The 16,247-nt window shown below is 39.9% G+C and overlaps 1 protein-coding gene across 1 annotated transcript in view; it reads left to right on the top strand.

Annotated features, from left to right (window-relative positions):
* nipal2 (NIPA like domain containing 2) overlaps window positions 1-16,247 on the top strand; it is a 56,075-nt gene that overhangs the window by 19,067 nt on the left and 20,761 nt on the right. Inside the window, exons 2-3 of the mRNA XM_028471491.1 lie at window positions 7,070-7,138; window positions 9,948-10,116. Coding sequence (XP_028327292.1) covers window positions 7,070-7,138; window positions 9,948-10,116 — 238 coding nt within the window. The remainder of the gene's footprint in view (window positions 1-7,069; window positions 7,139-9,947; window positions 10,117-16,247) is intronic.

Here is a 16,247-nt window from a genome sequence, read left to right as displayed (position 1 = left end):
AATTAGAGAGAATGTGGCGCTCCAATAAAACAGAGGAGCCACGAATACTCTGGCAAGAAAGCCATAGTAAATACATGACAGCCTTACGACATAGTCGATCTACATACTACTCCTCACTAATTGAAGAAAATAAAAATAATCCGAGGTACCTTTTCAGCACTGTCGCCAGGCTAACACAAAGTCAGAGCTCTATTGAGCCCATGATTCCTCTAGCCCTCAGCTGTGAGGACTTTATGACATTTTTTAACGATAAAATTCACAAGATTAGAGATAAAATTAGCCACTCCCTGCCTTCACCTGGGCCTGCTATACCATTAAATGTAAGTAGGCCTAACCTAAACTGTTTCACACATATAGGACTTCAGGAACTTAACTCTATTATTTCATCCTCCAAACCATCGACCTGCCTTTCAGATCCGATCCCAACTAAGTTGTTTAAAGAAGTTGTTCCCCTGGTCTGCCCATCTTTGTTGGAGACAATAAATATATCCCTATCAATAGGCTATGTGGCACAGTCCTTTAAAGTAGCTGTAATCAAACCCCTTCTCAAAAAACCTACTCTTGATTCCAGCACTTGAGCAAACTACAGGCCTATATCTAATCTTACTTTTATTTCAAAGATTCTTGAGAAAGTTGTGGCGGCTCAGCTCTGTGACTTCCTTCAAAACAACAACCTGTTCGAGGACTTCCAGTCAGGTTTTAGAACTCCACACAGCACAGAGACTGCTTTAGTTAACGTAACTAATGATCTACTCTGGGCTTCAGATGAAGGACGACTCTCAGTGCTGGTTTTGTTAGATCTTAGTGCAGCTTTTGACACTATAGATCACTATATTCTACTAGAGAGATTAGAGGAATTACTTGGAATCACAGGGACTGCCCTAAACTGGTTTAAGTCCTACCTATCTGATAGGTACCAGTTTGTACACGTGAATAATAAGTCTTCTGTGTACACTAAAGTAAGCTACGGGGTTCCTCAGGGCTCTGTGCTAGGTCCAATCCTCTTCTGTATCTATATGATCCCCCTTGGTAATGTTATGAGAAATTACTCTGTTAACTTTCACTGCTATGCTCATGATACCCAACTGTATGTATCAATGAAGCCAGGTGAGACAAATCAGCTATCTAAACTTGAGGCCTGTCTAAAGGACATTAGGGCCTGGATGGACCAAAATTTTCTTCTTCTTAACTCAGACAAGACTGAGGTCATTGTACCTTAGAGAAACCTATGCTAGACTAACTGCCCTAGATGGCATTACTCTGGCACGAAGCACAACTGTTAGAAACCTTGGGGTTCTATTTGATCAGGATTTATCCTTCAACTCTCACATAAAACAAACTTCAAGAACTGCCTTCTTTCATCTCCGTAACATTGCTAAAATCAGATCTATCCTGTCTCAGGGCGACGCCGAAAAACTAGTCCATGCTTTTGTTACCTCTCGACTGGATTATTGTAATTCTCTTTTAGCAGGCTGCCAGAGCAAGTCGCTTAAGACACTTCAGCTGGTTCAAAATGCTGCAGCACGTGTACTGACTAAAACTAGGAGAAGAGATCACATTACTCCTGTATTAGCCTCTCTGCATTGGCTTCCCATAAAATATAGAATATAATTCAAGATTCTTCTTCTCACTTATAAAGCCCCAAATGGACAGGCACCAGTCTATCTCAAGGAGCTTGTAGTGCCATACAATCCCCCCAGAACACTACGCTCTCAAAATGCTGGACTACTCGTTCCATTTGTCTCTAAAAGTAGTATAGGAGGAAGAGCTTTCAGTTATCAGGCCCCACTTCTCTGGAACCATCTACCAACCACGGTTCGGGGGGCAGACACCCTCTCTACCTTTAAGGTTAGGCTCAAAACATTCCTCTTTGGTAAAGCTTTTAGTTAGGAACCAGCTCATAGCTCATAGTTAAGATGCAATAGGCATAGACTGCCGGTGGGGGGGTCTGGCATGCTCGGTTGGAGAGAGGTTGGAGAGGGCGTTAAGAGAGAGGTCATTTAGGTTAGAGAGAGACCGGAGAGGGGCCCATTCCTTTCTCAAACGCTCCCTCTATGTCTGCTTCTTCCCTTGTGTGTTTGCTCCTGTACTCCTTCAGGCTTTTGTCTTGCAGGTCCGTGGGATCCTCAGTGTGGAGTTACAGAGTCTCAACAAGTCTGTCTCCACCCTTTCCTCTGCACACACCCAACACAACATAACGTGGATGGCTGTTCATCATAGGAATGGGATCCACACAAGGTTCCTGCTGCTTAACAGAAGGTTTTCCTTGCCGCCATGATGAATTCATGTTGGGTGTGGGATACATATATGTGTATATACGTATATATGCATATGTGTGTATCCATAAAATGAAGAGTCAGTCCTTAAGACTGCTCTACTGTAAAGTGTCTTGAGATATCATTGGTTATGATTTGGCGCTATACAAATAAAAGATTGATTGATGAGTAGGGGCACAACAAGTACGAGATATATTTAGGGGCCAGATCATGTAATGCTCGGAACATGAGAACTAATATTTTATATTCTATGCGAAACTTAACTGGAAGCCAGTGCAGAGTAGCAAGAATGGGGGTGATGTGGGATGTTCTAGAAGCACCAGTTAAAAGTCTGGCAGCAGCGTTCTGAACGATCTGGAGTCTGTTAGTTTTGACTTATTAAAACAAGTAAAAACAGAATTACAATAGTCAATACGAGATGATATAAATGCGTGTATGACCAGTTCCAGATCTGATTTTGATAATAGATGCCTTACTTTAGAGATATTTCTCAGGTGGTAAAAACAGTTTTTAGTCAATTGACGACAATGTCCCTCCAAAGACATGGACTGATCAAAAACAACCCCAAGGTTTCTGAGGCTGGTTTTAACAGATGAGCCCAGATCACCAAGGGAGTTTTTAATTAGAGGGATGTTTTCATCAGGAGCAATGATCAGAGTTTCTGTTTTGTTTGAATTTATCTGGAGATAATTTGATGACAACCAGTTTTTGATACAGGATATACAATCTAAGAACTCAAGACTGTTCGAGACCAGCACTAATTGCTGCTATTTTTAAACTTTTTGACGTGTGTGTGTGTGTGTCTGGCTACGGTGTCAGTTTGGACCGCGGAGCGCAAGGGAGATATGAACTAATCACCGGTAAAACTCCAGAAAACGATCACCAGTAATAAATATTATCTCCCAGGCAAAGACAGTAGCTCTAACAACAAGTAAAATGATAAACTGGTGATATTACAGCCTGTGAATGCAATACGGGGACGCACTTACTCCTCCTCTGGGTCCTAGTGTCAGCCGTCCGGTGAAGCCTGTTTGGTTTACCGAGATCCGTGTGTGTTTAATAAGTTTGTGTGTGTCTGTGTGAAAGTCTGCATGTTTATGCCTCTGTCCATCCACTCTTTTCATTATATCCATGTCTTTTAAGGCTTATATTACATAGTGTCAGCTGTAGTCCGGGCCGCCGCCATCTTGGATTATGTCGTCACCAGCGCGTCATCGTCGCAAGTTGCACAAGCGCAGAATCACTCAAATAACTGTAAAGAGGTCTTATATTAGTCTATTTTCTTTCTGTCTATTTGTTTTTTTGTGTCTTTAGACTCCAATTACATTTATGTATATAATATGTTCCCCACAATAGAAACAGGTTCACAATATAATTATTTTTTATAGTTTCTGTTTCCACTGTATTCAGAATAATAATAATCTTTCTCAACAAGAACTATTGATTGATTTGTCACATGACTGTTCCAGGGTTTGACTTTGTTTTATTTAGTTTCACATCTACCTGTAGCTCTTTGTTTTTTAGACTGCTGACAACTTGTTTGTAGTTTTATTTCAGAAAGTTTCACTTTTACAGTTACAGCTGGAAACCTTTGTTAATTGAATATCCTAATTACATTACAGCAACCAAATTAAACTATATCAACTAAGTGAATTAATAAAAATGGCCTGTGTAAAGGCTTTTTCAAACTAAAAATTATCTTGTGAAATCTGTGACCTGTTGACCTGCACAACTCAAAGAATCAGAATCAAGAATCATTATTTCTTGGCAGAAATGCTTTTAAACACTTGATGTACATTCAGCTGACATAAAAATCTTGTTTTCAAATATGTAGAAAAATTGTGAATTTATCAGTAGCAGTAGTAGTTTTAATATTTTTATGAATTTTTTGCAGGCACCTTTTTTGTCCATCAAATGTATTTAAAATAAACTAAAATTAAAAAAAAAAAATTTAAAAAAAAGTGAATGTAACCATGTCGGAAATAAACTGAATAAATAAATTTAACTGTCGAACCTTGTCATAATTTTATTTATTTATATATATTTTTTTATTTAATCGGCTCCCGAAAGTCTGGGTCTTGTCTTGGTCTCGGTGCATTCTGGTCTCGGGCAAGTCTTGGTCTCGGATAGTGTGGTCTTGAACACAACACTACCCTGAGCTCATCTGTACATACTGGCTGAAAAAACTAACGGCACTATGAATGCCCGAGCAGCACAGAACAAACAGCTGCTGAGAGATGGGATCCACTGGGAATGGCTCACTGAAGGCAGAAGAATTATTATCCTGAGGCCAATAACCTCTCTTCGCAGCATGGAAGCCTCTCTCAGGCATTATAGAAGCTGAGATTCAGATGAGTTCAGTCTGCCAACAAAGATGATGGTGAACTTCTACAGCTCCATCATCCAGTCCATCCTCTGCTCCTCCATCACCATCTGGTACGCTGCAGCTACGGCCAAGGACAAGGCCAGACTGCAGCGTATCATCCACTCTGCAGAGAAGGTCATCGGCTGCAATCTGCCCTCCCTCCAGGACCTGTACGCCTCCAGGATTTTGAGGCGTGCAGGAAAGATTGTGGCCGACCCCTCCCACCCCGGTCATAAACTGTTTCAATCTCTCCCTTCTGGTAGGAGGTTTCGGTCCATCAGGACCAGAACCTCCAGACACAAAAACAGCTTCTTTCCCTCTGCCACCATCCACATGAACACACCCCAAGTCACCCACTGAACCCCCCCCCACCCGATCACCACCTCCGCCAGCTTGATACCTGCTGCACTGTATATATATATTTATATTTATCCTATTTATCATTTATTCTCTATCTATCCTTTATTTATCCCTCATCCTTTATATTTATCATTATTATTATTATTATTGTTGCTGGGTTGTTCTTTGTTGTGTTGTTTTTATTTCTTTTGTTTCTTTTTGTTGCTTGTTTTGTGCACCAACCACCAAGTCAAATTCCTTGTACTGTCCTCAAAACTGTACATGGCAAATAAAAACATTTCTGATTCTGATTCTGAGATAAGCAGGCACATGAGTCAGTAAAGTCACAGAAAGTAATTGGTAGTAACTCCAGGGGAGCCAAACACCTGTTACTGGTAGAATGAGCAATCAGATGTTGCAAGAATAGGAAGACCAACCTGTGCTCCACCTGGATAAACTACAAGAAAGCCTCACACATCGATACTGGAATGTCTGGAACTGTACAAGATCAACAGGACACTAACTGTCCTCATAAAGCACACCTAAGAGGCCAACTCAAAGCCCATTGCCCAGGTCATCAGTGTGGCATATATAAAGGAGACACGCCGTCACCACTGCTGTTCTGCATAGACCTTAAGTTCATCAGTATTAGTAGTAGGTTAAACAAGTGTGGCCGGATGGTTTCCAAAAGATGCCGGATGATCAGAACTCAGGAAGTTGACCTACCAGAGGGGATCGTTGGACTTGTCCAGGATAGCTACAAGTAGCTTGGGATTCCACAGAATAATGTAAATCACAGTCAACCACAACCAAGTATAGTGAGTAAGGCAAGTCCTGAGATGTCAAAGTCAAGTCCCAGCCATCAACATGTACACACTGCCAGTCATTAGATGCCCAGCTGGGATCATATGTTGACCAAAGGAGGAGATTAAAGCCACCAAATACCCAGACCAGAAAGCTCCCTGCTATTCAAGATGAAACATCCAAACACCAGGAGTAAATCAAGAAGATAACTCCAAAGAATGAGCAGTTCAGTGAATGCCTCAGACAATCATCATACGAAGACATGATGGTGGAGGCACAAACCCCTACATGGAGCATTCCACTGTCTGATAGAAGAAGCAGCATATAGAAGACCTCCACGTTGCTCTAAAAGGTTGGACTAACAGAGAGTACAGAAATACTAATCATGGCAGCACAAGAACAAGCATTGAGCACATGAACCAGAGGCCAGGCTTTAGTTAATTTGTTTTCTCCAAGGAATGCAGATTTTTCCTCAGTCACAAATCATGAGGCTAATTGATTCTCCTAATCAATATTATGAATAACGTTGTACCTTTAATTTGTTTGTATCTAAAGGTAGGGATACAGGCACTTAAAGCTTTTGATAAAGTTTAAAAATTTTCATTCCATTTTTTGGTAAAACTAGAAAAGATAAAGGAATAATTATTAATACTAATACTATGCTAAAGAAATAATGACTACGATTAAAAATAGATTTACTATGCTGCCCTTATTTGTATTTATATTTTGTAAATACAGTATGTAAATATTTTGTACTTTTTTTTTAAAAAAAGGTCAAAAGTAGAGTGAAAGTTATTTTAAAAATTGAGTTAGTTAAAAAACAAAACCTTAAGGAAATGAAATAGTCAGCACAAATGTGACGAGTTGAACACGTAGTAAGCCAATGTGTTTAAGATGCTGACCCTGATAAAGTGCTGATTCCTACTGTGCATCAGCATTTTTACCTTTGTCTCTGTTATTTCTCACACCTTGAAAATATGTCCTGTAATGATTTTGTGTTTGTTTACTGACCCTCATAATCATCTTTTTAAGGCATCAGATGCCATGGGAGAGTTATAAACAAGGTGTCAGAATGCTTGTCTGTTATTAAACTGCTCTCACTCATTTCAATGCATGCACATCACAAGTTTTGATCGATACACCAGTATCATGCTGTGTTTGTTTTAGAGACAACAGATGGTGCTGCTGGAGGGGAAACTTGTGTCGAATAAAATGGAGTGCTTGGAGTTGTGTGACAAGCAAAGCCTCACCTAATCTTCTTCCTGTTTACTGTTTGATTTCACAGACCTATCTCCTGGGAATCATCATCTCCATATGTGGAAATTTCCTAATCAGCATTTCACTCAACATACAGGTAATAAACACTGATAACCAGGGGCCTCATGTACAAAAGGTATGTATGCCCAAAGATGTGCATACGTCAAAACCCACGGCAAAATCCTGATGTTCAGAAACTGGAGTGGGCATGGAAATGTGCGGTCTTTCACGTCAAGTCCTGAGGTGGCGTACGTATGTTTCTCTATAGTTCATGCTTTAAATTCTAAGGATTTATGAGGCACACCATCAAAATAATACAATACATTACATATGAACCTCTGAGCTGCTGTTGAGAGGAATCATTTACACGTTTTTTGAGTTGCAGTTTTACATTTTTTTTATCTGTCTAATGTGAGTCAGACACGTTGTTCACTGTACATCAAAGCTCTGTGCGCTGATCTACTACAGGTGATCAGACGTCCTCTGAGTAACAGACACTTTAACGCTTTCAGTCCAGCCATCAATAGCAGCCACACACACACACACACTCCAGACTGATTACCGCGACCAACCGGTGCAGTGTGTGTGCGTGTGTTTGTTTTGCGGGGGGGTTGTATCGGGCAGAGGAGGGAGGCCGTAGGGTTGGCGATTGACGTACCGGTAAACAAACTTCACTTTTGTGGATCGCACTAATACCAAAGCGTTTTACACTGAGTCATATTTATCTGTTTCACATCCTCAGCCTGTTGGATGATCGGGAGACAGAAACACACATTAAGCCTGATTCTAGTATCTTCACTGTTGAATCATCTCCGTCTTGCATATTTCTGTTGGTCTAAAAGTTTTTGAAATCTCTTCTTTCCTGTGTTGCTGGTGGTAAGAGCGCAGCTTTTTCTGATGACACTAAGGGAAATTCCAGCACCGATCTCATTTCAATATAAATTTACAAATTATATTTACATGAACAGGGAGGGGACATATGTGCTCTCACATTCACACTGATTTAGATGTTCAAAGGATAGGTGCGTGGATCCCGTCCTACGCACAGATTTAAACATCTGAATTTTTAAGAGCGTACGTCTGTCTCTGGATTGAGACGTACGCTTTTTTCCACACCATTTTATTCGCAAGTCTTTGTACGTGAGGCCCCAGCTGTCTAATAGACATATAACATAGCACACAGCAGACACTCGGGATGTTGAGCTTGTCTTTATTCTCCAGGATATTTGATATCATACCATATTTATCTCACACTATTAAAGTCCATGTTTTATACTCACTTGTCCTATTCAGGGGAACTCTCGTGCATGGAAAACGGTTCATTTGCCAGTGTTGGTGTAAATGAAAATTCCAGCAAAGGAAGTGCATCAGAGTGTGCTCAGCATTTAGGGGAGAGCCAGTATGAAAGTAACACTGGGGCAGACGCTTTTATCCAAAGCAACGTACAACACCAGCAGTTAGCGTTAAGGGACTTCGTCAACCTCCCACATGGACCAGGTTGTATTTGAACTAGTGACCCTCTGATTACAAGCAAGCTTCCTTGGCCATTTCACCACCACTGCTCATACCACGTCTGTAATGACACCACGCACCACTCTCCCATCCCTAGAAAAATGTTGTGGTAAATGGACACTATATATAGTGCTTTATTACCACTGAGGAAGTCCCAAAGTACTTCACAATATCAGCTCATTCACACTCACACACCAGTGGGACAGAGCCACCATGTAAGGCGCCAGTCAACCATTGGGAGCAACTTAGGGTTCAGTGTCTTGGCCAAGGACACTTTGACATATAGTCGGGTATAACCCTGGGATCAAAATCCCAACCTCTCGATCAGAAGACTACCCCTCTGCCACCTGAGCCACGGTCACCCATGGTGAGGAAATACACGCTTTTGATTAGAAGTTTTTGTTTATTGTTTTATATGTCATATTGATGATTATTTGTCACATCAATTCATGTTGGAGTTACCCGTCACAGGAGGCGGCATGCCTGGTCACATGACTACTTCTCTCCGAGAAAACATGTCGCAAATAGTGTGGACAGAAGAGGGAACAAAGATATATTACTGCCATATTATACGGCAAAGGATTGCAGAGTGTTATAATGAGATTAGAGCATCCATCTTTCTGCAGCGAAGTCTCACGGGATGAGATTTCACAAGAATTATGAGGCTCCTGCCCAAAACAACCATTGCATGGCAACCGTACATTATAAATCATTTCATTTCATTGGATGTGAGGGAATACCATGTAGGGCACATAGTGGTGTAGTGGTTAGCACATCTGCCTCACAATGAAAAGGCTCTCTGTTCAAGTCCTGGGGGGGACACTTGAGTCCTTTTTTTTTTTTTTTTTTTTTTTTTTTTTTTTTTTTTTGCATGTTCTCCCCATGCTTTCGTGTGTTGAGGGTACGCCTGCTTCCATCCAAACATCCCAACAACAGCTGGGGTAGGCACTAGCAGCAGATGGAATACTGTATATAAATATCAATATTTCAACAAACGTGTGTTTTTTTTTTATATATATATATATATATATATATATATATATATATATATATATATATATTAATGGATTTACTGAAATTATTACTGTATATACATCAGTTCTTCCTCTTGGTTTATAGCCGTGCGGAGATGAGATGCTCTCAACTTTTTTTAGGGTGGTGGTGATACTGTGTATGTTGCATCTTTTGTGCCAAGGTTGTACAGTGGTGTTAAGTACGAGTTATATTTGATTAATACAACAAATGTTTAAAAAGTATAATTTGATGGCTTCCCAAACTCTTTCTTTGTTCATTTTGTGGTTCTGCCTTTTGTTAAATAAGATGTTAATATAAGTTAGCTCAGCTCATTGATTTCTCCGTTTTTTTTTTTTTCTTCTCCCTTTTCCTCCTGACAGAAATATGCCCATGTCCGTCAGCTTCACAATGGCTCCGGGCCCTACTACACCTCAGGTTTTTGGTGGTGCGGTGTGGTTCTCATGGGTGTGGGTGAACTGGGCAACTTTGCAGCATATGGTTTTGCCCCAGCATCACTTATCGCTCCTCTGGGCTGTGTGTCTGTTATGGGTAAGTAACAATTTCATAATATTCATTATAAAGAATATATTATTACTGTTTCATAGTTATCTGAAAAAGAATTGTGAGAACAAACAGGAAAGGTCATGTTATAGATGGAGTACATTTAAAGCAGGTTTTCTCTTCTATACCTGCTTTTTCCTGTACAGAGACAAGTTTAGGGTCACCAGTGGGACTTGAACCCACTATCCCTGCACTAAGAGGCAATAATGCTGAAGCAGGGGAGTCGATCAAATTTTAGTTCAGGGGCCAATTATAGACCAGGTTTTTGGTGGGAAAATTCTAGTTCCTTAGTTTGCACTTCCACATACATATAATGTAAATAATCTGTAAAGTATGTAAGGCACCTACAGTATCCAAGTATTAAAGGTCCAGTATTATGCTTTTTTTCCACCCATCTCCAATTGTTTTAATAACCCCAACAACATGGTATTTGAGGTTTATTTTCCCAAACTCGCTTGTTTTATAGATCACGGCAGCAAAATCATTATAAAGTGATTTTTTTTTTTTTTTTTTTCATAATACTGCCCCCTCAAGTGAAAGATAGTCCTTGCTGGATCTTCACTTAAATTTCTTTGATTTTGTGACAATCTTTTATTTAATCTAGATAATTATTTTGAAATAATTAGAGAAAAAAACTGAGAGATCTTTGATTAATATGTGATCAAAAATGACTGCCATATCGTGATGAATAAGTTTAAATAATGCATCACAATTCAGGTAATGCCTCGAAAGCAATCCCCTCCTGGGGAAAATTCCATTGTCAGCCAGCTGCACCACTTGACTTCATTATTAGATTTCTCAAACATGGTTAAATACCAATGAATTACCATGTTAGCTGCTTCAACTATTCTTCACCCTTAAAGCCCACTGTGCTGTGTGCCTCTATCCCACTGTATGTCATTACAGACAGTGTAATAGATGTGCTGTATCGTTGTATCCATGCAGACATAAACAACAGTATACATAAGCACAAACAGTGCCCCTAGGACTCACGCACACATGCCCTCTTTGACATTAACATTAGCATTCATAAAACAAGAGCTTTCCACATGTGATTTAAATATGAATGTTGGTGAATACATAATGTGCTCCTTCAGCGATTAATGAAGTATTAAATGATGGTAAACATAAGAGACATGACAATGCAGCTTGCATGTTTTTCAGAGAAATTGTTCCTCATGGGGGTTGCTGTTGTGATATTTTAAAATTACGTGTTATGTTAATTGCATACAAATCCAATGAGGTTTCCAATGATGATGGCTTACAGTTCGTGTTCTTACCCAGTGATTTTTATTGGGATTATCTGGCTTGTATCTATTCTGGCTTTTAAAGGTTTATTTATCTATAAATCATTTAATTATTGCTATTTATTTTCCTTTTTGAAAAATAAATACAAATAAAAACAAGAGCATCAGCACCAACCACTGTCAATAGAAAAAACATTGATTTGAGTTTTCCACCATGTGGATTTAGTTTGGAAGGGTGTCACTTTTTTCAAATTTTTAAAGATTTCAAGATTTAACATCAATGATTATGTTTAGGGGCACAGAGTTTATCGTGCACAAACATATTGAAAATTCCTGTCTAACTGCTTGGACACATTTTTGCCATAAGGAAGCAACTTATGATGCCCTTTAGGGTTTAAGAGAAGACCCTTTATCTAGACTTTGATCCAGTCTGCTGAATTCCACTCTTCAGATTTCATAGGTGATGCTGTAACTCTCTCAGCGCCTTCTGGAGCTGATCATTTTTACTGCTCTATTATGTCATCTACTGAGTTGAAGTCATCAACCTGGCACAACAAGGCCTGCTACAGCTGACAGCTGCTCAGTTAAAAACACTGTGAATACGGTTAAACATGTTCACTGCTTACTGCCGCCCATCGCTCACCGTGCTAGACCAACAGACACATCAAGTAACAGGTTTTCATGAGTCATTTTATTATTTTACTCTCACAGTTTACAAATGATTAATAGGAGAATTAAGGATGAATTTTTCCATGGAATGAAGTGGGAGTTGTTGATTCTGTCAACCAGAGATGCTCACTTGGTAAACATACACACACACACAAGCATCTGCTGCACTTTTTTTTAAACAGGCTGTGAGATCACTGAGCGTGAGACAGTTGGCTTCAGCATGTCAACATTTTGGTTTGGGGAGAAGGTGTAGGTGAGAGGAGGCGAGTGAAATGTCAAGAAGAGAAAAGAAGAACAAGGTAAGGGGAATAGGATGACATACAGAGATGTATACATGAATCAGAGAGCTATAGACGAGGAGGAAATGGGGCAGGTTGGAGGTTCGCCTTCCCCTGCTTGTCACACAGACATGTTGACATGCCATGGCAATTACTGCCGTCCTCGTCCACCCCCCCCAGTCGTCTCCATTAGGGATGGCAGTCCACGGAGTGGAAAATCAACCCAGCTTTTCAGATACAGCGTCAACACAAGCGCCACCACATGTTACATCTGCAGCACAAACTCATGGTTTTAGGCACTTGTTAGTCCAGTGTAAAGTTGATATTTTAATTCTGTTCAAATTTCACAGACAAATGTTTATGTTTAACAAGGTGTCCCCTATCATTAAGAAAGAAGGTTTAGCTTTTTGTGCGTGTGTGTGCAATGTGCATCCTTCAGATGTAAAATAGTCAACATTTTCAGACCTCCTGTTTTCATCAGCCTGTGTAAGGTTCCAGTGGCCAGCGGGTCTTCCATACGGTATGTTTTTCACCGGAAGTTAACATTACAAAATATCAGAGACCTTGTGCATTTGTTCTCTCTCACACACGCACACACACAATGTAAATCTTACTATGTATGGAGTTGCTATGTTACAACTAAAATTCAGGGATTCCCACAGGTAAAGGCAGATGCCCTGAACGTATCGGTGAACATCAGTGCTGTATGAAAAATTCAACAACTCACTGTTTCCTCTGAGGCGAGATTCTGAAGAGATAATGAGCTTTAACAATGAGCGATCAAGCAAACTTGGATCAGCTCAATCAACTTGGGGTTTATCCTTCATTTTAGCTTTAAGCCATTGTTGACGAAATAGATTTAATGAAGCTTATTAAAGTAAAATGTGTTGCTTTAGTCAGTGAAAGGCATTATTCCTGTTTTGGGTCGCAGAACCTTGCCTGGCTTGGACCAGGTGAAAACCAGAATACACCCTGGACAGGTTGCCAGTCCATCACAAAGCAAACCTATGGTTTGCACACAAACATACATTTAGCCATGTTAAACAAGCATTTTTTGAGTCTGGACAGCTCACACACTTAAATCTTATTTTAAGATATATATTTCAAATTAAAGCTGCAGTATGTAGAATTGTGACTCTTCACGCTTCCCCTCCCCTCCTGAATTAAACTCACCTGTTTTCTTGTGAACGCTTTTGCAAACGCGCACACTGTCCAACTCTTTGTGACTGTTTTCTCCATATAGACTAGTAACAAATTAGGGGACATTATCTGGTGTTATTGGAAGGTATTCTGATGTTTTAGAGACATGAAAGCACGTATCACTCACTACCGTGAGGACAGTAACTAGAGGCTCACAGTCACTGCCGCTCCTCCGCCTCCTGTTCCAAGCTGATCAGAGCAGACAGACAGACACTCCACATCCACACTGCAAATGAATTGCATCTGTTCTCTTCACCTTGGACAATGTTTTTCTTAGGTTTACAAGCGATTTATCCCATCTGTTATCACTTTCACTCTCTGACCTGGTATGGGGGGCGGACTGCGCATGGACTGAAAGTGGATCACCCTCAGTCCACCACACATACCGAGTCAGAGGGAACTCCTCGGAGTCCGTTCCTCCGGAACGCGTTTGTGCCTTTATTCTTTTGCTACTCCACCTTGTTCTTTCTTTTTTTGTTTCTTGCTTTGCTGTGTAACCATTGTGCCAAAAGCCTCGTTGGAGACTTCAGCTGAAATATCTGCCATTACACTTTCTCCTCCTCCCAGACTGTGAACGCACATGGACTTTTGATGAGCAGCTCGAGCAGCCAATAGTAACACCCAAAACAGCTCATGAATCACACTGCTGGTAGAAAGATCTCTGGTTGGCTGAAACACTGTAGGGAGATGAACCCCATCTATTCCGATTCCAATTTGTTGTCCTAGCGGATCCTGATCTCCTCTGACCGGAACAGACTCAGTCCGGACTCGTTTAGTGTCATTAATCCACAACAGTCAGTTTGGATGCACATGGAATTTTTAAAGCATTTATGAAATCATTTTTTAATGGTATCATTGCAGTCCAAACAAATCTGACATTGCACACCCTTGAACCAAGCAGCAGCCATGTTGAAAGTCTCAGGTCAATCTGATATTTTCTTTTCTTGACTGCAAAAGAAAAAATAAACTACAGGATTCAGTTTAATATTGGCAAATGAAAATTATGTTTTGTTGAGAGTTAATGAATTTGTCTGCTGTCATTGATGTCTAACTTCACTATTATCATCAGTAAATAACTAAACTGGTAATTAGAGAAGCTGATGCGCAGAGATATTTGAGGAACACGAAGAAGAAGAAGAAGAAGGTGTTTGTGTCTGTGTAGTTTTACAGCGGTTGGCAACCAAGGCTAGAAGGATTACCGCCCACACTGTTCAGGTTGAACATTCTGTTCTCTTTTAATTCTCTATTTATCTGTTGAAATGTTGGCTGCTTCTTCATGTTTTTCTTCTTCTTCATGTTTTTCTTCTTCTTCGTCTTCTTGATCTCCTAGTTTCATGGCGGTTGGCAACCAAGGCAAGGAGCACCACTGCCCACTAATAGATCCTAAATCCTATTCATTAACCCTGTTTGCATGAGGAATGTGTTAAGTTATTTCTGGTCACGTACAACATTACTAATATTGAACTGGTGAATTCGCTCTCTTTAATTCCTCCTTCATCTTTTTCTTCTAAGAGGTAAGGACTGATGACATTTCTCTATAATACATTGGAACATTGGCATATAAGAACATTAGAAGATTGGAACATAGGAATGACATCATCACTGTGGAGCTAGGACTGATGACATCATTACTGAGACTTTGCACACTCCTGAACCAAGCAGCAGCCATGTTGAAAGTCTCAGGCCAATCTGAGCCTGAATCGCAGAGATACAGTATTTGCTTTATAGACACACACACAGATGTTCCTTGCTTTATAGATGAGAAGATAAGATTGTAGATAAGATAAGATTTTCTTTTATTTTTTTGCTAGCATCTAGTCTCAAATTTGAAATACTACTGCAGTGCCCGTAGGAAGTACTGCATGTCTTGCTATAGAAAACTGGGAGGTTAAGTAGCATTTTTATGGATGGTTTACATGAGAGCTTTAATTCAGAAAGTTAAATCCTCTTAAAACTGACCTTGTAAACACTCAATTCCTAATGCAAATTTAATTCAGAATTACACACACGCACGCACACACACACACAATTTTGTATTATTTTCTCTGCCAAGAGCAAAGCGCTGTGAGGTTATGTTTTACCATCCATTTATCGGTCAGTCAGTCTGTCTGTTTGCAAGATAACTTGAAAAGTTAAGAACAAATTTGGATGACAATTTCAAGAAAATTGAGAAATAGGAACAGCTGATTCAATTTTGGTGATATTCTGGCTATCAATATATATATATATATATATATATATATATATATAACGTATGTTGCTTGGTGGAGGTCTGCGCTTCTAGTTATTACTCATCTTAGTTCCAAATGTTGCTCACTGAGGACACCTGATGGTTAATATTTACGGGGTGTTTTTAAGATATTTGACCCACTTTAGTAATTTTTAAAAGCCCTTTTTGCAGTCACTCCTGTAGATTCTATGCAGCTTTCAACTTATCCTGACTCACAATGACTACCTGTCAACATTGAGCTGTTCTGCATGCTGCATTTAAGACAATTTTATGAAATAATTTATGAAAGGTATCATTGCAGTCCAAACAAATCCGACATTGCAGCAGCCATGTTGAAAGTCTCAGGTCAATCTGAGCCTGATTCACAGAGATATTTGAGGAACACACAGAGATTCCTTGCTTTATAGATAGATTCTCTGTTGTAATGTAATCTGACAGTTTCATCCCACATTGGTTTGGCGCTTTCTATAAACTGTTTATTAATCTGGTGATGGA

This window comes from Gouania willdenowi, chromosome 16 (assembly GCF_900634775.1).
Source record: "Gouania willdenowi chromosome 16, fGouWil2.1, whole genome shotgun sequence".
Classification (NCBI taxonomy): domain Eukaryota; kingdom Metazoa; phylum Chordata; class Actinopteri; order Blenniiformes; family Gobiesocidae; genus Gouania; species Gouania willdenowi.
Note: the sequence above shows the minus strand (reverse complement) of the source record. Positions and strands in the feature narration are given on the sequence as shown.